This window comes from Pithys albifrons, chromosome 5 (assembly GCF_047495875.1).
Source record: "Pithys albifrons albifrons isolate INPA30051 chromosome 5, PitAlb_v1, whole genome shotgun sequence".
In the NCBI taxonomy this organism is placed as follows: domain Eukaryota; kingdom Metazoa; phylum Chordata; class Aves; order Passeriformes; family Thamnophilidae; genus Pithys; species Pithys albifrons.
The window spans coordinates 9,049,586-9,071,845 of record NC_092462.1 but is presented as its reverse complement, the minus strand read 5'-3'; the positions used below and the strand labels follow the sequence as shown (position 1 = coordinate 9,071,845).

General features: G+C 36.3%; 1 protein-coding gene across 1 annotated transcript in view; it reads left to right on the top strand.

The window, feature by feature from the left end:
• The window catches only part of IQCM (IQ motif containing M), a 63,718-nt gene extending 43,825 nt beyond the window's left edge, over positions 1–19,893 (top strand). The window contains exon 8 of the mRNA XM_071555971.1: positions 19,748–19,893. Coding sequence (XP_071412072.1) covers positions 19,748–19,893 — 146 coding nt within the window. The remainder of the gene's footprint in view (positions 1–19,747) is intronic.
• Positions 19,894–22,260: the final 2,367 nt, after the last annotated feature.

Below are 22,260 nucleotides of genomic sequence, written 5' to 3'. Positions count from 1 at the left end.
TAGTGATATGAGAATAAAGGGGTAGAATCTGTTTGATTCTACATCATTTCAGCCTGTTTCAAATCACTGGCTGCTATTTTGTCACCTAGCCTTGCTTTGTTTTGTATTTGGCTCCTGCAAACTGTGTGAAATTGTTGCAGACTACAGCTCAGGAAGGGGAAATAAAAGCCCTGAGAAGGGAAGATGGGGTGCACAGCAAGAGAGGAATAGACTATTTCCCTGTGTTCTTCCCTTCAAGCAAACAATGTTAAGTGGTTGAATTGCTTAGTGAACAACACTCTTTTTGTTTGATCTTATTCCATACATTTTACCAGAGTGAATAGTGATTATTAATAATAAGTGAGTTTTAATAGGTCTCATAAAAATACTGTTCAATGTAAAGATTGGTGATTTAGCCCCCAAAAAACTATTACAACAGCTGTGTATAATCACTTTTTTTCTGATAGAAATACTTGAGTTGGGACAGCTGGGGCTCCATGTGTGCACAGGGGGCAGAAAATAGCTTTTGTTGTTGTCCTATTATTTCAAGAAAATACATTATTGAGTAACCTAAGAATTTTTTGAGCTGTTTAGCACATTCCCTGTTCATGTCAGAGAAAATCACACATTTACTGCTAATGAGTAGAATGCAGCTTTATGGGTTTGTCTGAATATTTTCCATGAGATGACTTCCTTTACCACTAAAACCACTGACAGAGCCCTTCCTGTTGGTTTTAATGAGGAAGAATTGGACCTTTAATAAGCAGCATGGTCATGTAAGCTTGGGGTTTGTTTTTTTAGCATCATGCTTTTTAAGTGTTTTTAGTTACTGCCTGCAGTGTATACAGCTGTGAACTTGGATAATAAATAAGGATTATTTCTATGAAGAAACCTTTGGCAGCAATTTTTGCTTTGCTGAGGTAAGCTGTTAGTCATCTGCCACCAAAGGGTAATCAGCTAGATTTTAAATATTGCTGTGTCTTTCTACTTTTACTGTATTTTTGATTAGTCAATAAATACATGTTCAGTCTCTTTCCAAAGCCCAGCAATCAGAGATGCAAGATACATTGCTGAAAAGAAACCAACAACAGCTAATTGTAAAGCTTTGAGTTGTTCTAAGAGAAGTTCAGGCTCGCTTGGAAATTAGTGGAAGGTGGGGATGCTTCATTATGAAAACATCACAACCAAAAATTTGTGTTGACAGGTGGTAAAGTACATTCTCAAGACTGAATAACCTTATTCACTGTTAGGAAAAATGGAGCCATAAAAACTGCATTTCCTGATAGTAAGGGTGAATTTGAGCTTGGGTACCTTGCAGGCAAATACAATTCAGATTTGAGAGCCTAAATTTAGGCTTCTAAATCCTTGTTGAGGAACCTGCCTGATTTCAAAAGGGCTTAGTACTGAGTCAAGGAGAATGTCTTGTGTAATAAAATAAATATAGAGTGGAATCAAAATTTTCTATTCTTGCTTTTTAAGAAATAATTCAGATCCAAACATCCTAACTCTCCTTCCTGAATCCCCAAACAAAAAGTGCTGAAAATGTCTAAGAGGAAGTTGCCACAAAAATGTACTGTGTAATGAAATTTTTTGGCATATTGAGTAAATACAAATGGCAATGGCTTGACATGGTTAGAAACCAATACATATATCCTGACTTGCAGGTAGTGAGTAAGGAAATTAGCTGTTTGGGTTCCTACTTAACCAGCAAAAAAAGAGAGAGTTATTAGTTGCATTACAGGCAAACTGGGTGTCTGCTGTATTCAGTCACTGGATATATTGCAACAATACACCAAATAGCAGTGGTTTACCCATATCTAAAGAAACTCTCCTGATAAATAAGGAACACAGTGTATCATCAGGTATTTTTCTGCATCTTTGCTATTTTTTGCCTATGATACGGATGCAGATAAGGACATGTGCATTATGCAGATGACTTTTAGTTCAAATTTGGTTTGAATAAACCTTTACTCTGTATTTTAGCTTGTAAAGCCTTTAGCTGATAGCAAAAGATTGGGTTGAATAAAATTTCTTCACCTCAGTAAAGCAGTCCTTGCTTTAAAGGACTTCATTCCTTGGAGTAACCAAGATCATATTCATTATCATCTAACAAAGTCTTTCTCTTTTCTACCCAGATCAGAAAGAGGAATTTTCAGCTAGAAGGTAAACAGATAACATAAAAATTACTGTTATGAAAACTAACCAGGTTTGACTGTGCAGTTATATGAAACTCTGAGCACTTTAAAGCCCACTGATAAAACTGTCAGGAGAAACTTCTTGAATATTCCACTCCCAAGATATCAGTCAGGTTTGTAATGTAGGTATGGGTGTACCAATGCTGTACCTCCAACAGTGCATCAACATGTGTGTCCTACAACATGCCAAAGGATTTAAGGTTTTAATTAGATCACAAATTTTCCTTTATGCTACTTTTTTTCCAGACTATGCCAGTTTTTGGGAGAAAGCTGTCCTATTTTCAGTCACTGGCTATATTTCAACAATACATCAAACGAATTGTGCAATCTGAGCACAGAAGATGAATTTATTAAAAGATTGTGCATCACATTGTGCATTTTGCATATCCCTGTGTTTTCCTAATCTTTAGGATGTAGTAGTGCCTTAGAAGAAATTGTTAGATAATAGTAGGTCAAACTGTGATTTTGAAAACTCGTGGTTTTGCAAAAATAGAAATGAAATGAACCGTTACAAAATTAAGAAGCATTGTAGAGGATCGGGTAACATAAGTAATTCTGACACAAGGCAGTAGTTTGTGGAAAATTGAAACACCTACAAAACTGGAAAATGTGCTGGAGCCAGCCAGTGCTTACTTGCCATGGATGGCAGAAGAACAGAAAAACACTCAGATCTGGACACAGGGCACAAAACCAGAACTAGGGAGGCTTGGGAATTATGCCCAGCTCTACTCCAGTCCTACCGGGCAACCTGAACACTTGGTTCATATTTCTGTTTTGACTATTGCTGATGTTATAACATGGATGTTGATGGCAAATAAAGGACTGTCAACCCCCCTGGGCAGGGCACCATCCTGTGTGCTTGTAGAATGCCAGACACAATAGAGCTGGTATCTCTGTGGGGGACTAAAGGCATTGCTGTAATGTAAGTACCAACATTTTAATCATCTGCTTTATATCATCTCTTATCTCATGATTGTTTAGAGTAATTTGGACATTTGTTTCCTTTGCACATTTAAAATGGTCCCGGGGAGACTTCAGTGGATTGAGGTTCAGGGATCCTGTGGACCTGATTATTCAAATTCCCCGCACCTGAGGGGGTTTCTTTTGATATTGCATGTTTCAAACTGAATGTTCGCTAAATACAATGAATTTAAAATATGGAAAAAATGAATTAAATGAAAACCTTAGAACTGCATCTAAGTTTGTAATCAGCATGATGTGGGGGATGGAAATGAATGTGGAACCCAGCTGAACAGTGTGTTGGCATAAGAACTCTTGACTTACAGCTGTTCCTTTGTTCTTTTTTGTTAGTCTTACAGCATTTTTTTTCTAGAAAACCTTACTTTGCATGAAAGACAAATTCATGTGAGGAGATGGTTTAGCTTTGTGCATCATCATTTAAATGGAGTGATTTTAAATCTGTTAAAGTTGCACAGGATTCTGATGGAGTGGGCAGTTTAGTTTAATAGGTCATTTCTGTCCAAAATTTAAAAAAACTAGTATTGTCTGAAATGCAAAAGTCAGCTTGGACAGAAATATTCTTATTGTTATTAAGGCTAACATCTTCAAAAACAGAATTACTGAAATAAAAGATGAAAACGAAAAACTATTGCAAGAACTATGCATGGAAATTGCCTGTAAATAGTTTCTCTGGACACAGTAAAAGAACGAGACAGATGGATAAGAATGAAGGACTCTGTCTGGTAGCAATCCTAGTCTGCTGCAGGTAGTTCTGAGTTACTCAAAAGGCATAGTTTGAACTGTTGGTTTTTCCCCAGAGTAACTCATGAGGAAGACCACAAACCACTTCTCCTGTGAGAGCATAGAATAATTCAGGTTGGAAGGAACCTCAAGAGGTCTCTGGTCTCTTGGTTCTACCTCCTGCTGAATGAACTATGAGGTCATATCAGCTTGCCCTGCCTTTAATCCAGTATGATCCTGAAAACCTGCAGGGATGGAAACTGCACAACCTTCCTGGGCAGGCTCTTCCTCTCCTTGACTGCCTTCATAGTCTGTAAGTTTTTCCTTTTAGCAAGTTAATATACTATCTTTTTCTTAGGGGATTATTTTTTGTGTGTTTGTTGTTTTGGTTTGGATTTGTGAGGTAATTTTTTGTGTGTGTTTGTTGGGGGTTTTGTTTTGTTTTGGGGTGTGTGTGTTTTTGTTTGAGTTTGTTTCTTTTGTGTTTTGTTTGTTTGTTTTTCTTTTTTTTTTTCTAGGACATGGTATTTCAAGTTCCAATGCTTAGCCTAACCTGAAAAGATTCAAATCAGCATTTTCAGCATCTTGGATTAATATCATCATTGTGATATAGGCTGGTTGGGTGGGTTGGATTGTATGACTTATAGAATATATTCTGCTAGGCAGAAAGGACTTAATCACTAGACTAGAAAAACAGATCTAGGGTCAGCAGAAGCCTAGTGTCACAGTTAGGGGAGAAAGGGACTAGGAAGAAGAGACATTTGGCTTCTTGTCCAAGCTATAATGATTGTTACTAAGCACTTCGGTTTAAAGAGTCACCATATAAAGTACATGAACAGAAACATAACCCAGGTTTCTTGCCACTCGCAAAAGCATCCTGTTTACTGCATTAAAAAGCTGTATCATGGGCCTGGGATTTTGGTTTTTTTCCACAGTTTAATCTAATAAAACTTGAATGCTTTTTTTACTGAGATTGTCCAGCTTAAACAGGAAAGGTATCATATCCTGTATAGCCAGGTGGTGAGAGATCTACTCAAACAGATGGACTTGAGCCTCCCTCCCTGAGGTGGTTTAGCCAATGCTTTAGCATCAGTGCTTTCATCACTTTCCTGTTACTGAACAGTGAGCACTTTTACTAAACCCTCTCATGGACATCTCAGTGAAAGTGCTGTATTCATAGCTGCATGTCAGCCCATGCTCACCAAACAGCCTCTGACTGCATTCATCACAAGGCAGGTTTATTCCCTCTAGGACTGTGACTGAGTTCAGGTATAAATATTTAAGTCAGCCTTCATTATCTTTAATGCCAACAGTGTTAGGTGAACAGCAGATGTGTCTTTCCCACCAATGTCTGCTTCCAGGTTCTCCAACATGCAAGGAAATTAGAAAACACAATAACAAAAATTTATATGATTTCTCAGATTATTAGTGTTTTTCTTTCTTCTTTCCCACCCTTTTTGATTGTCTGTTCATCTGTTGCAGAGATTGTCATGTGAAAGGTTCAAAACTGTTGGGATGGAGGGGCTGTCTCATGGTTCAGGTGGTCAAATGCCACTGTGAGGGACTGAGTCCCTCTCCTCTTCACCACCATGTTCTAATGGGATTATCAGCAGATTTCTTCAACAGGGGTTTTCACAGATATTTACTGTTTATGGGCATTCTGAAGGCTCACATGTAAAGTACAAAATAATAGGGGCTGTACTTTAAATGTGTGCACTGCTGCATGAATTACAACTTAGTTGTATCAAAGCAGGCACCTAATCTAGTGAATATTTAGTGAAGTGGCCTTCATCTCTCTGTTCAATTATATGATTTCTTAGAGGTGTTGGGAGGATAGATTAATTACAGTGAGAGCTGAGAGTACCACAAAAAAAAAAAAAGAAAAGCTGAGAAAACCACAAAAAAGCCTATGAAGGAATTGTTAATTTTGTATTCAGTGCAGGGTTTCGAAGATGTGTGCTAAATAAGGTCTGGAATCAAACATAGAAGGATGAGATAAAAAGAAAAACTGAATAGCTCCCCATTCAGTTCATGTCCATTTTAAACACTAAGTCCCGTAAGGGGGAAAAATGCAACACTCACTCTTGTATTTTATAATTTTGAGTTCTTGAATCAGCAAATTTAATATTTGAGTAGCATGAGATTAGAGGAAATGCACACCAGAAATGGCACAAAAGAGTGCTCTTCCACGAGGACATCTTCCAGGTTTCATTTAAGGCAGATATAAGAGTTTGTGCAAATTTTGATGTACAAAGAGCTTGGGTTATTGTTGTTGTTAGTGCAGGAAATGAAGCTGCTTGTTATCAGTAAACTTCTCAGCAGCTGCCTAGCCAAGAGGCTCCCACATTTCCTTGTCCAGCTCCCTGGTGCTGTGCACAGTGAGGACGCCTGGGGGTGGTAAATAAACTTGGAAGAGATCTAATATTATTCCTGAGTTGAGAGGATGGGGCTGCTGTTGTGCGAAAAGGAACTGAAGTGTGGGATTCAGATACATGGGAGCCTAATTTTTAAGTTTTATGATTAGAGGTACAGTCTTTACTGCCCTCACCTGTGCTATTAACTGTTTGAGTCTCCTGTATGAATCGCAGTCCCCTTTGGAATGAAAAGGCAAAGGAAGCCTCAGTTTTTAATTTCTGCCTGTCAGTCACTCGAGCAGAATTGATGACCCATTCACAGGGATTACTAAAGCTACACAGGCAGGAACCAATTTGACAGGTAAAGGAAAACTCCCTTTTTCTTTGGTACCTTTGTGGCTGTAATTAACATTTCTGTTTTGTTCTAATTATAGTTTTTGTATCTTAGTCATTATGCTAATGGTGTTGTTCAGTAGTATGTGAGATTGCATTCATTATCACTGGTGAATTAAACCTTTATTAAAGAAAAATTCCCTCAGGCCTCATTCTGAAGTTAAGTAATTATTCATTTGGTTTTATCCTGGCAATTAGCTTATATACTGTAGCACTCATGATTGGGTTTCTATACCTCCCCAGATGAGATTAACCCGCCATGGTAAATAAATACATAACAGCTCCCAACTTGTTGTTTTAAGTGCACTATTATATGGAAAAAAAAACCCCAAACTCCCCAAAAACCCCAAACCCAAGCCCAAAAAGACTCATCATTCAGTAGAAGAGCCTTTAAGCTGCCAGCAGACCATACCATCAGAAGGAGAGTGTGCTGGACAGCTGGGGCTCTGTGGAGCAACAGTAATAACAAACGAGTTTATGAAGCCCTCCAACAGAGCAGTTAATTCTTTCTTCAATTGCAATGACTTCCTTGGTCAATAGGCTTCATATCTGAGATATGCACTATACTCAGCCACACTCATATTGTAAATCAAGCCTTCTGAGGGCCTCCAGACATAAACAAATTGCCTGGATGATATAGCCTAGTTATCAGTCATGAGAGAGGAAAAAATGTCAAGGAAAATCTCATTTTCCCACCCTACATACTAGTAGTTTGTGAATACCTCACAAACACTGTTGCATTTAACCATACTTCCTTGAAGAAAGATGAAGTTTTATGCCTATTTTACTACCAGACAATGGAGGCATGGAGAGATTAGGGATTTGCCAACAGTCACAAAGAAATCAACAATAGAAACAGTTTCTGACTGTGGGTCCCCTTTGGCCTAATCAGATGTTCTACTTGTATTAACATTTTTTTCCCCTCATATCTCTTTTTAGCACACATTCAGTTTACAGATCTCTCACAAAATGTGGCAAATGCATTTGAAGGCTCTTCTTACTGATCCAATTCATTTTATGCTTCTCTGTGGGGAGGGGCAACCATTGTCCTAGCTCTAATTACAGCTACAGTTTTTAGAAGTATTTTTTAAATAGAAACACCTTAAAGACATTAAATGAATCAATCAAGCATCCTTGATTCCATATGAGACTTCAGTGATGGCTCATATATAATCATTGCATAAGGTGAAATCTAACGTGCTACTACAGCCCAAACATTAATCAACTACCTGAGAGTTTTGCCTCAAGAAGTAATTTAGGATTTAACCTTGAGCTGGAGTAGCTAGTATATGTGAAATGCAGGCATTGCCTCCACTGTTGTGAACCCAGCAAATTTGCACAGATAGGAAAAATTAGTATACATTGATTTTTGATAAGCATCATTTAATCTCTTGTATGTTCTGGCAATATCTACCATATACCCACAGGATCTAGGAACAACCTTAAACATCTCCACTCTCAATTCCAAATGCAAGCTGCATGTCATTAACCTTGCCTCAATATCAAATGTGAAGCAGAGCAGACATAAAATAAATAAATGAAAAATAATGTTGAAACCTGCCACATAATTTTCCCACTGGGAAAGAAGACATAGAAAAAGAAAAAGGGAAACACAATGCCTGTCCTGTCCTTTAATGCATGTCATGAAAATATTTCACTTCAGATTGTCAGGGGTCATCTGCCTCACCTGCACTGCCATCAATGGAAGTTGCATACCTAAATATATTTGAATTTCTGGGCTTCAGCTCCATGAAGCTGAAGGTAGAATGAAAATCTAAATAGAATTCAAGGTCATTAGTAAATCTTATTAAATTATGTATTATATGTGGAGCTATATATCACATAACACAACACAATATTGCTAACAGTAGGTGTTATCCCACCTCTTGGGATACTGAAGAGGTTGCTTGATTAATATTCATAAGGTCTTTTAAAATAATAAAGTTAAATATAAGTGACAAATATTATTGTGCTGTACCATATCTCATTACCCTGGTGATGAGGGACATTCAGCCTTTACTCTTAACCACTTTGTGGAGGAGCAATGACATGACTATGGAAAGGAAGGTCTCATAAAAAGAAAATTGCAGATATGACCTGTTGGTCAGGTCAATAGTGCAAACTGCAGTTTAGGAGTAAAGGAAGGAGTCAACTTGGGTTTCAGCTGAAAAATCATCCTGTCAGATTGCTTTAAGTCTTCCATGTTTAATCATGTGTCAATTATTTTGAAGCAACCTCTGTTTACCAGAAAATCTGCTTGTTACTTCCACAACAACAAAGGAAACCAGTCTTGGTTTTAATCCCTCCTGCATTATTAGAATTCATGCTTTCATGGTAATGAGAACATGAAGACCAAATTCTTTTTTCACTGATATCTGATCAAATGAAATGCTGCTGCTGCCCTGACCATTCACTCTTTGGATGCCAATAGGTAATTCATGTCCATCAGGACATCCATTGCAGATGTGCAAGAAAGAAGCAGGTATCCTCTATGTATGAGTTATCCACAATATGACAGACCTTTCAATCATGGCCCCACAAAGTTCTCTAAAAGAAAAAGTGGAAAAAAAGACAGGAAGAAAACTAAATTTCCAGAATTTTCCACTGCTCTAACTGTCTTCTGTTGTTTCTTGATGTCCCTGCAAGAATGAGAGAACTAAACCTGCATTCTTGATTGAAGAGAGGAATTTTTTAAAAAGTTGTTAATGACACAAATGCAATTCATGTGTCCTTTGATGGGACATCAGACCAGTTGGGGAAGGCTGTGAGCTGTTAGGTAGAACCTGCCAATATGCTCATTCTGTTTCCAGACACTTCTGCCTCTACCAAGAAGTCCACTAGCTGCTGCAAATGCTTCTGCTGTATCAGATTAAGTTTTACAAGCTTATTTGGTTAGCAAGACTGATTATTTTTCTTTTTTGCATAGGGGAAAAAAGCACTCCTGTTTATTATTTTGAAAGCCACTTTCTTACTGAAATGCTGAATTTCCATTATCACAACTGTACTCAGTGTAAACAGGAAACATTTGCACTTTGAATTAGGCTGTCATGTAAAAGTAGAAGGTATTTCAGTGGGAGAGTTTTGGAGATGTCTGTTTGCAGGCCCTGCTGTTTTATGATGGTATTGTGGAGAAGGAACTTGGAAATTGTGACAGCCATGGAGAAGGTTTGGTTTGAGCAGTTTATTGCTTCTGGTAGACATCCCAATGGTGAAACTTGTGAAAAATATTTGAAATCATTATTACAACTGGAGAACTGTAAAAGCCATATCCAACTGGAGAGAAAAGAAATTCTAAAGGTGTTCAAAATGTGCTGATTTCATTGATTGGTGAATCAATATATCAGCCTTGCGTTAGAGCAGCATCTAATGACGTTGGAAAATGGTGCAACTCCAGGTTGTTTTCTTCTTTGCATCACTGTCTTCAGTGGTGGTCATAACAACAAATACAATCATAGCAACAGCCTTTATTTTTAATTTGGTAGAGAAAAATTCTTGCTAAAAGGAGATAATGTTGATTTTCTGTTAGGCTCCAAGTCCTTGAGGTGGCAAACTATGAAATGGTTACCGTAGAGGTTGATTAGGAAAACAGGCCTTACTTTACAGGGACAGGTCCCCAGTGCTGTTGCTTTCATGAAATCTGATCATCTTGAAGAAATCTTTCAGATTTTCCAGTAAGAAGGTGCTAAAAAATATATTATTAATGGTCTTTAGAAAAATGTTGACTTCATGTTTTATGTGCCATTACCTCATTCACATCTCAATCACACCAATTCTTTGAACTGTTCAGAAAATAAATGTCAGCCCATTAGTTATTTCCACAATTCTTTATATATCTTAGATACAGAATTCCTAAAATTTCAAATTCAGGCATCTTTTATTCTGTAATACATAGCACTTTTAAAAAGATAAATTAGGGAAACTATCCATTTTGAAAGAGTAGTCCAGAATTTACCTACAACAGGAAAGGTCAGGACTTCAAGCTCATTTTGTTTTTCAAATCCTTTCAGAAAGATGGTCCTTATCTATATCAATCTTGAGACTATTCAATGGCCACTTCAAGTCAGGGTTCTTAATTATGCAGAATACCAAATCTGCTACATACATGTAGGGAATAGGTAATAGTAGTCAAATTTTCCTCTCAAATATCCTTTGCACGTAGAGTGAAAGTCAGAGTATACTCAGATTCTGCCATCACATGTTGGCTTGACTAGTCACCATTATAACACACTTCAGAAAACCTGCAAGTTTGTTTCACCTCCATTTGGCTCTTTCTCTTACATTTCCAGACATACATCTGTGCATTTACATTTGCTACCTCTACAAACGTGAAGAGAGGATTAGGAAAGTTTTATTAAATTATCAACAGTACTTTTTATAAAATTTCAGAGGTGCTTCAGATTTCTGCTAGTAAAGAAATCATAACAGGCTTAGCTTATGAGCAGGAGGACATATTTTTATTTGTAGATGGTACCTGTTCCTTTCCTGATTCCCTTAAAGGAACTGGGCAGAAATGTTACCATTCCTGTGTTTTACTGAAGCACATTTGAGTTCTATTGTAATAATGGCCAAATTAAGCTTCTCTGTATTGAGGTTTGGAATGGATTTAATGAAGAAACAGAGATAAAAACAGTTTCAAATCATGACAAGCTTTTGCTTACTCTTTCCACAGTCAGGTGAAATAAAACCTTAGAAGGTCCAGAAGCAGGAACAAGAAACCTACAAATAACTTTGCTGTGGGCATACGTTTAGTAATGTTAAAATATTTTAAAAATTTTTTTGTTCTATTATTTTTGGAGGTTGCAGGGTCAAAAGTAGAATTTTCAGCAGGTTGAAATATCAAGGCATAATTTTAAAATCCCTTTGACATATTAGTGTTTTTATTGCACATAGCACAGTAATGGCTTGCTGCCAGTCAGGCACATTCTGCTTGCTTTATTTACACATTGAGGTCAATGAAATTCCAAAGAAGGATTACTCATTTGTGCCTAACAAATTTAGATTTGCCAGTGAAATGACCTATGTTGTCAGCAGGATTGTCTTAATCCAAAGATCCTGAGTCTGTGCCTCATGAGTTAATAATACAATGGAGAGAAGAACTTTGGTAGAACTTACACTCTACAGTTTGATTAAAGACTACCAGTTATTACAACGAGATGATATTATAACACTAATATTGCTAACAGTCGTTTTTGCCAATGTTGTTGACATTTTAATGACTTTCTCTCCATTTTTTAACCCTGACTCTTGGTTATGAATGGTCAAGCATCTTGCATTGCCCAATTGTGGTTCCAAGATGCAAGCTCGGAGTGACTTTGAATCCTTTGGTAGTTCTTGTTTGTGTTTTCTACGTGGGTAATCTTTGTTCCAAGATTTGTCAACATTCAATAGGAAATATAAATTTCAGATGACTTCTAATTTCCAGTCTTGGGTTTAAGGTAATTCCCTAATGCCTGGGTTAGGCGTTAGCACCTCAAGAACTTGCATTTCTATATTTTTTTGTCTGCATGCCATAAATGTTTTTAAATGTTTTCTTTTCACTGTTTACCCATGGAAGGTAAATTGCTTCCCTTCCAGAGCTGGGTTATCATAAAATCTATATTAGCCTGAAAGAGAGAAATTACTTAATGTAATTTTGTAGCTACAGTCTTTGTCATTCTCAGAGACTTGTTATTTACCCATCCAATTGTATAACCAATTATTCCCACAATCCTCAGCGTTTAAGAATAACGTTTCCATGGTAATCGTAGATTCTGTAAATGCTTATCATTCTCCAAATGGCTATCTTTAAATAAATAAATCATCAGTTATCGAGTGGCCAGAATATTTCCTATTGATATAAAAAGAAGAAATATACCTCTGTTATAAAAAGAGACTAGTTTGTTCAGCCATAATAAGTTCACAATCTGCAGAATCATGACCCTACTGATAGTGTTAACAAAAGCTTGCTCCTTAATTATCTGCCTTGCATTCAGCTGCTGTTTCTCTCCTAAACTCAATTATAATTCTAATAGCAGATGTGCTGCCATTGTTTGTTGCAATTCATTTTAAAGAACTTTGATTGGATGTCATTGGTCTTTTTGACTAAATGTGCAAGGTTCAAAGTATCCACTGCCACTAATAGCCCTCATCTCATCTCAAGATTATACTAATTATTTACATAATTATATATTATGCATTATAGAGCTATTATGTATTATTTCTAAATGATAGTTCTCCATCAAAGATGTTGAACAAAAGAATATATATAGTTTTATTGTCCTTACACATATTTCAGTGTTGATGGAGATATGCTTATGATTATTCTCTGTTTCTATGTTAGCCAACAATTGAAGTATCCTTCTGGGTGCTGCAAATTTATCAAAGTGTTCAGAACTCTCTATTCCTTTCAATTTTGACTCCTCATTTATTATTTCTTCTGTACATCTATGTCTGCAATGGATGTGATAAGCTATTACTTTTACAGGAACAAAAATGTCTTCATATGTCCTTCAAGTTTTCATATGATAAATCTTAGTTTGATGTAATTATTACAACAGCTAGTAGAAAAACACCTCATGATTACCACTTATATAATTGCAAAAAGCCAGCTCATCTCTAATGTAATATGAGAATTTGTATTATGGGATATTGTAGCTCATTTATAGAAGACTGGACAAAATAAATTAAGTAATTGTTGCAGATCTTGGATTTTGGATTGGTTTCCATGTTTGGAGCTAGTGCTATTGACTCTGTATCGCTACTACAAATACAACTTTATTTCAGACTAATTCATATTTGTCAAGGAAAGTAAAGTAATAAAATATATATATTTAGTTATCCCAAGAAATGACTACCTGTTTAGATACAGAGCAAAATTTATTTGATGTTTATATATGAAAGGAAGTGACTCGAAGTGATACTTTTATTCTGAGGACTGTAGAATCCTTAAGTCTGGTTTGGGCACATGTAACACAAAGGCAAGACCATGAATTCTGCTTTCTTACAGCAGAAAATATGATCAGGGTCATTTGCATGTCAGTGGGGCATCAAATGGCTCTGAAAAGTCAGTGCCTTAAATCAGGAGGGCAGTCTTGCACTTTTTTTTCTGTTTATTCTTTCTAATATCTGAAATGCTACCAAAAAACCAACAAGTCTGCAAAGAATTAAAAGAACCACGTTGGGGTTGCAAATCCAAGTGATTTGTAGTCTGCACTTCAGCTTCACTACATATGAGAATGGGCCTCTGTGTGCACACATGGAGTAGTGGTCTTCAGCTACACAGTCTTTGTGGAGGAACTGCTGCCCCATCCAGTGCAAGAGAGTCAGAGTTTGCAGGGAAAGAGATTGCAGCCAGGACTCCTCCACTTTTTGCAGAAGCTGGAAGGTATGTAGCAAATGATGATGAGAACTGCAGGGAGAGAATGGTTACGCAGTTTAAGTATTTGAAAATTGCCCACAGCAGCTCCACAGAGTTTCTTTTTGCTGATAGTTCATTTATGTAAAAGTGTTTGCAGAGGTATTCAGTATTTTTGGATGCCTGACTTGGGATCTTGATGACTGATATGCAGAAATGCTGAGGATTCAGAGTACAACTGATGTTTTAATTTCTGCTGCAGCTTGGAGCTGGTGTTTCAGGCATACGAAATGTTAGTAGAATGCCACACACACTGAAGATGAGATCCAAGATGTCTGAGAGTTGGAATCCGCAATTCATTGATGCCCTCATCCTTAATCTTTTTTGGGTTAGATTTTAAAATGTTTTTATTTGCATGGCTAGTGATGGGCATAGTCTCATAGAAGAAACTTCAAAAGCACCCTTGTGTTGGAAATGAAGTGTTTTAGCAATTTTGGGAAAACTATCAGGCTCCTTCATGCATTTTTGGGTACCTATTTAGCTGTGAAAATTCTGGTCCTCAGTGCCTTAGCCGCTGACCATAATAAAGCCTATTCCTCCCTGAGGCTGTTTTACCTTTACAAACGTAAATTTTTTAATATCTCTGAACATCTGATACTCTCGAGTTGAGTCCCAGGAAGAAGCTCATGAGGAAATTGCTAATTCCATCTTCTGCTCAGAGCATGAGTGCTCTATGGTAACCACGTCCTAGGATAACACTGAAAAAAAAGAGAAAAAACCCAACCTGGATAACTGCTCATAAGGTGAACACTGTCAGTTTGTGCACGGAAGGAGACAGGACTCACGTGGATTGTGAAATTAAGGACTGTATCATAATGCACATGCAGAAGAAATTCTAATGCTCGAGTAGTATTTGACTTCTGAACCTTAGTATTGATATCAGAACACAGTTCTGTGTGTAATATTCTCCAAAGTTTTGGTTGACAGTTGTTTGGGAAAATACATATATCTAACTTACAGCTCTGCCACCTGTTATTAATAGAGTTTTCCCAAACCAGAGGGAATAGAAGCTTTATGGCACCCCAGGCTCTCATATATCTACATTAGGACAGTGATTAATATACTTTTTCTTTTCTCAAAGTTGGCTACCAAATACTTACAATTGAAATCTTCTGGAAAACAAATATGAATCTGGTTAATGAGACAAGTCTGCCATGTTGATGAAAATAAATGTAGAGTTTATTCTAATAGAGTTTCAGAAGCACAATCCATTTAAAGGAGTATTGTATATCTGTTTCAACTATCTCTTTGTATAAAATATGAAAATGTATTTGAGTTGTGCATGGCATTTCACACATAATCCAAACTTTAATCATGATTTAAGATTTAAAGGGTAAGCTTCATAAGAAAAAAACCCCACATTTTTGTGTGAAATCTATGCTCCCTGCCTTTTCTTTTTTTACTATGTCCTTGGTATCTTCTTATTGGAAGGTCTGGTCTGGACTTGGCAAATTCTCTGATTTCATTAGATTTCTGTTCCAGTACTGTCAGGAATGTTTTTTGGGGTGAGGCCTTCATCCTCTGAATGTATTTCTGTATACTTAGAGATGTGAGATTCAGGGTCATTTTAGTGTCATTTCTCCTGCTCGCTCTTTGCCCAGTGGATGAGGAAGGGCCACCAGCTGTTCTACACCACTCCACTTTGAAGCAAAAGCTTTCAAAGGTCCAATTTTTGTCCCATAGATGAACATTTAAAAGTAATTTAAAATTATCTGAGGATTTTGTTTGGTTCTACAGATTGTTTACATCTGGAAAAATGGAAGTAAAAAGGAGCAGAAGAGAGGAAAATAAGGTCTCAGAGTACACCATTAAGAAATTGCACTTTTGAGATCCCAGCCTAACCTGCACCTGTTTTCTTTCATATTTTTCTAATGAGCTTGGATCCCTCTTACATTCCTGTTTACATTTCTTTTTAATAGATCTTTCTGATTCAATACTTTTTCCTTCTATTGCCAAATTAAATGCAAAGGGGCATGTGGTAGGAGGTGCCAGATGTGGATTGCTTTCCTACCTCTGAAGCAAATAACACACAGAATAAGTGCAAGTATTAGAGGAAAAGGGCAGCACTTTGTATTTGATTGAAATCATACTTCAGAAAATACAGACAAATGTTCAGAAGAAAACCTGTTTTCTAGTATCAAGGGCATGATATTTGAAGAAAAATTAAAGTCTAGGATAAGAATAGTTATAAAAGTAAAAATAAGTAAGTAACAATGGATCATTTTTTACAAGTATAGTTTTCGAAACAGACGCTACAACCAAGAATACATTCTTAAATTTATTGTATTATTAGTTTTTCTAATCAACTCTAACCATTCTAGCCTATTATTTTATATGATAATAGTAATAATAATAATAAATCCTATTAAAATCAGTTATAAGCATACCTATCTCTGCACTTTTTAGATATTCTTATTGAATAGAGGACAGATAACAGAAATGTAGTTTTGAAAATTAGTTTTAACAACTAAAAGGTTTCTGAACAGCAGTAAGAAATAATGTAAGTAAAACCTGTTGCTGTGACTCTTATAGTCAAGTAATGCAGAATTCCAGTAGTAAGAAATATTTTTATTCTATAGAATTACAGAGCAAATGCTCTAGTCCTCGCAAGAACAGTCACTCACTGTTCATGGAAGAGGGCAAAAGATGTTAAGTGAGCAGGAGCATAATTGTCCCTGGTTGAATTTGTAGCTTTATTAGGTATCTGTGTTCTTTCTGGTTTGTGATATTGCTTATGCCTGGAATTCTCTGCCTCACTTGCTTTTAAGAAGCACAAGAATTTTTTTCCTTCTATAATTCTACAAAGGGTAGTCCCTATACATATTTTCCCACCATATACATCATCACAGCAAGAGTCCCTAGTCCAGGCTGAGTACCTACACACAGAATTTAAACATGGTAAATACAAGAAGGTATGCTATGTCAGAAAATAGGCTATCAGTAATGAAGAAGTAAAAGTAAAATGGTTTGTTTGATTGTTGATAAAATGACCTTTGTGTTCATATAAAGAAAGGGATTTAAAAACTAAGAGAGTTCAACTTTCGGACTTTTTGAACGATATGTAAATATATATGTTTGATAAAATGGATAAATAGTTTATTTTCTGGAACTTTTAAATGTATTCTGGAACAGATTAACTCATTATTCATCCAAGTACTTAAGGACTAAATTGAACAGGGAAATTTTTTGTGCCTCCTGATAAACCTGGCTGTTCTAAGTCTTTCTGTATTTCCTGAGAAATAAGAAGAATCTATTTTATTGTTTCATTTTCAGCATGAGAAGCTCCTAGTAACTGTCAGGGAAATGCCCTTCCTAAATCAGGATGAATCAAACCCTGACAATTGGTTCTTAGACTATTTTTGTTACTGTTGCAGTCCTAAACCCTATACAGGAGTATTCCCATATGAGCAAAATAGATCTACGTTCCATCTTCTGTTATATGTTGTGAGTCTTTTTAGTGTACTCAGCTTGCAATTTAAAGCCTGGTATTTGACAAATGCAAGGCTATCTAATGTTGTAAAATATTTGAATGTATAAAGGGACATGAACAAAATAAAGTTTTTCTGTACAAGTGATGGGAAGAAATGAGGAATTAGACTTGTAGATTGTTGCTCCTGTAGTCTGGCAAAGGGTGACTATTGTACTTTCTGACACATGTGGAAGTGTCTCAAGGTACTGAGTGGTAGCAATAGCACTGAGCAGTGATATTTATATCACAGACATGCTTTGTCTTTGCCAATTCTTATTTCTATTGTTTGTCACCATATTTCAGCGTGCCTTTGTAGCAGTTTGCAAACTGACTGCTTTGCTAGCTCACTTGGCAATTCAAATTCGAAATGTCTGTTCTGTAATTCCTCTGGTAAGTTGCCTGTTTTATATGGTTTTCTCTTCAAAAAATGTAATATGGTTTGTCATTTTCCAGCTTTGGGACCTTTGCTTTCCTCCATTAGTTCTGAAGAATAATAGCCAGTGACTCCAACACTATTTCTGCAAGTTCCATTAACACTCTGGGATTTATTCCACCTGAATTCTGTGAATTTTCTTTTATTGCAATAAACGTATTGTATATGAAAAGATCCATTATTTCACTACTTAAGAAAGTCTGGGTAAATCTGTTCTGATGGATTATTTAGAAAGAAAGCTGAGAATGTGTGTATTAGTGTCTGGATGGCAAAGTGAGAGCTGGATTTATGAAAGGCAACTGAACTGCTGCAATGATTCTAAGGGACAGAAATGTAACATAACACCCCACCAGCAGCTGAACTGGCAAAGGGAACATTCAGGGATGTTGCAAACAAATTAATTGTCTGTATAAATAATAACTATTAACCACTACTCTTAGTTAAAATTAGAATAATAACCAAAAACATCTGTTTTGAAAATTCTTCTGGTTAGAATGAAAGTGCTCCTTGGTTATAAACCTGACCCTTCCCTAGTACCTCAGTTTGATTAGTCCTGCATCTTCATTTTGAAGTCAAGTTTTAATGAACTTTGTTGTCCTTTCTCCTTGTCATCTGTTACGTACATTTAATTATGATATCGAAGATCAATGATCCTTACATTTATTTTCCTAGAGTATATCACTCGATGACAAGATTTTGAAATGCTTTTTAGCAGTTTTGCCCTTCAGCTGTAAATTGTGATTCTGTACTTCTTCATTAATGATCTTGGAGCGCTTACATAACTACTTAAGGGAAAATATTAAATGTAAGATGGTTCCATTAATTTAAGAGCACGGACATTCTATTTAGACTCCCTTTCCTTGCTCAAGGAGTACAGCATTTTTCATTTTGATAAATGATTTGACTTGTTATAACTTTTTTAACTAATGGATATAGAAAAAAACCCGTTAAATAAAAATGATATGACAAAAAAGTGTGACATTCACTTTATTTTATACAGAAATGAATGTAACACAAAGTGATTTTATTGAACTGTAACAACAAAACATTTGAAGTTCAGCACTGAATTGGCCTTGAAATTTATTTCTTGAGACATATAGATCCTTTTGCCTTCAGATGTATGTTCAGATATAGCCCAGTTAAAGACCCATACTGCTAGCAATGCAGTGCTACAAGGCATTAAGTTAGGATAAGAATTTCTTCCTAGAAATTTTACCTCTTTCTGGTTGTTTTGATTTTTTTGGTCAGGGAATTTCCCACTTTTTTTTTTTATTTTTTTCTTTTTCCTTTTTTTTTTTTTTAAATAGGATTCTGTTAACAAACATTTCATTTAAAAAAGTAATTTAATGGTCTCACTTTAGATGTGTTACAGTTTGTGATCAATAAGCAGTAGATATCATGACTCAGATTTTCAAAGGGTCAGAAGAATAATTACATGTTCATTTCCCATTACGTTCTCAATGCCTTTGAAAATTTTAGTCATGCTTATCACTGAGCTCTACTCAGAAAAGATTGGATCATATTATTTAGAGAGTGGCATCTGCATATTGAACCAGCTGAAGTATGGGAACAGCAATCAATTAAATCTCTCCAATCTAGACACCTTTGTGCTGTTTTTAATCACATCCAGCAGCTCCACAGTTTATGAGCCTACATACATCTCAACCTTTTAACTTGTTGAAGTTCCCAGTTTCATCCTAATGTGTTTCACTTAAGTAATAAAAGTAAATCTATCTGTGTAGGTTATTACTGTGAATGTCAATTGCATTTATATGTATATCAGAAGAAAGATATTGGTCATTATACACTTTTTTTTTTCCATTTCTTCAGCTTCAACTGCTGCTGTGAGAACCATCAAAAAGCATCAAGCATTTGAAATGGCTTTCACATTATTTCCTCTCCTTGCTGCAAAACTGAAAAACCTAATTACGGTGCTGCTACCATGGGTGCACTGTCTGATGGATGAAAAAGACTGATCCAGGATATCAGGTAAAATTTTCAACCTCTGAGAAGGATATTAATGTAATGAAGGGCATAAAGTTTTTGTACCTTGCACATCATCTATCGGAACCTGTGTATGTGGCATATACATCTCAACAAGCAAGTTTGTCATCACCACCCTTGCTGCTGGAGAACTGATGTATACTTTCCAAAATCAGGTTAGTTTACCTATTGGCTTCCCATAGGATGAGACAAATTCCTTAGTTTTCAGTAGCTCACAACACAAACCTGCTAGTTCAGCAACTGAGCATCACACTTCACCTCTATGTGTGTTAATAGTAAGCAGTAGGGGTTTATGTGAGCAGGAGGGAGGTCAAAAGAAAAGAGAACAAAAAAAATCAAAACCTCTACAAAATTATGAAGTGCATAGCAGGCTTTAGTCCTCAATGTTAGAATAAAAATATTTTATCATACAACAAGTTTGGAGTCAGATAAAACCTCAGAATTAAGTCTGTATGGAAAAATGGTCCATGATTTACACTTCTTATCCCCCTCCCCCTTACTTTGCCAGGTAATAGCAGCCAAGCTGTATTTTAGAAATTCAAGGCAAAAATCTTGTCAGTTCCTCCCACACCTTCATGGGATTTTCCTGCCATTCCTTTACGCTCTAAACTTATTTCTAGGATTGGCCCAAAGACAGCACTCTGTAGGCTGCACAAAAATGTGGAATTTAAGGACACCCAAAGACAAATGCCCATCCCTACATGCACGTGTTATTTTTCAAGGGTTTATGTAAGTCAGAAGTTTGGTGGAAAGAAGGAATAAGTGGCAAAGGACGGTGTGAGCCATTCCTTGTCCAGACTGTGTTCTTGTGCTCCATTCAGATGAAAAGAGACCTGGATTGGTATTAAGACAGTTATGCTCATCCTTGATACATTAACAAGAGCATCTCCTTCTTCCATCACTTTTTAGATGTGTCCTCATGACAGCTGCTGTGCTGAAGAAATTACTATTCAAAAAATAACTTTCTATCTCAGTTGAACTTAAAGTTGCCAGATCTGTTTTTAAACTAATTTTTCAAGGCTATATTTGCACATATTTTTTCACATAATTCATGACTAGCAGTTGTAAGCCTCTGGTTGAAAATGAAATGTCAAAGGATTTTTTTTTTACCTGCAGATATAAAAGGTACTTTTAAGGCAAATATACAAAAGCTTTTCTCTGTTTTTGTTGCACCATTAGTACTGACTTTAACTTCACTTGCACAGGTACTGGTAATTCAATATGTTGAATTATACTCTCTTTGGGGCAGATCCCTCTCTGCTGGAAGCAGTCACAAATTCATTGATTTTAATGCAGCAAGGCTGGTATATAACACTTGCAGACAGGTGCCATTTTTGTGAGATTATTGAACTCTGCCAAGACTTCAAGTATTTAACCGCTTGCCTCATGCTGGTCAATATTCTAGATAATGACTTTTCATTTAAAATGCTTATTTGGATCTTTGATAGCATATTGGTCTGTCAGATTTTGATTGTAACATTGACAAAAATAGTGGAGGAGGCAAGAACAGATCTTCAAATGACATTATGATGCATATGGTAAAAGCTGCCTCTGGAGGCTTTTGAGCTTTTTGGCTCAGTGACCACAGTGTTGCATCTTCTTGAGTTACAGCAGTTATTAAACTGGTTGACAAGAGAGATGCAGTAGTTGCCTTGAAAAGAGATTAGTCTGTTGAAGGAGGACTTTCTGTAGCTCAGAGTCCCCTCTCCCAATAAGCATTTTAGCTCTGGATAGCCCTGGAAATTTATTGTGTGTTTCACCATTAATACTCATAAACACCACAAGATTCATACACTGCTTTTTTTGCTTACTGTGTCTCTCTGTGGCTTTCAGTGGGTAGCTCTGAAACAGTGAGCACCCACTTACCAACTCATCTGTAGGCAGGGCTCTTACTGTTTGGTAAAGATCTAAACCAAGATAAATAATCCTTCAGCTGTGACTGTATTTAATTCACAAGTGGAAGTTCCCAGAGGCATATATTTAGACCCTATATGTAAATTATGGATTTTTTCTTAATTTTCTAATAGGAATTTTATGTGTGCTTCAATGAGCAGGAATTAAGCTTTTAAACTTTTTGAAATAGAATGGTGTTTTCATAGCATGTTTTCATAACATTTCTGCACTTATATCAAGTATTATTGTTCCTACTTTACCAGTAAGTACTGTGCTAACATCCCCTTTATGATGAGTAATCTTTGCTGTATTTCTTAACTTGAAAATGAAAGATAAGAATAATATCGCCTTGGCAAAAATGACTAGATGAAAATACATCTTCCTTCTTAATTTATTTGCCAGCTCTTTTGTTCAGATTGCTTTACTGATCAGAGAGTCAGGACACC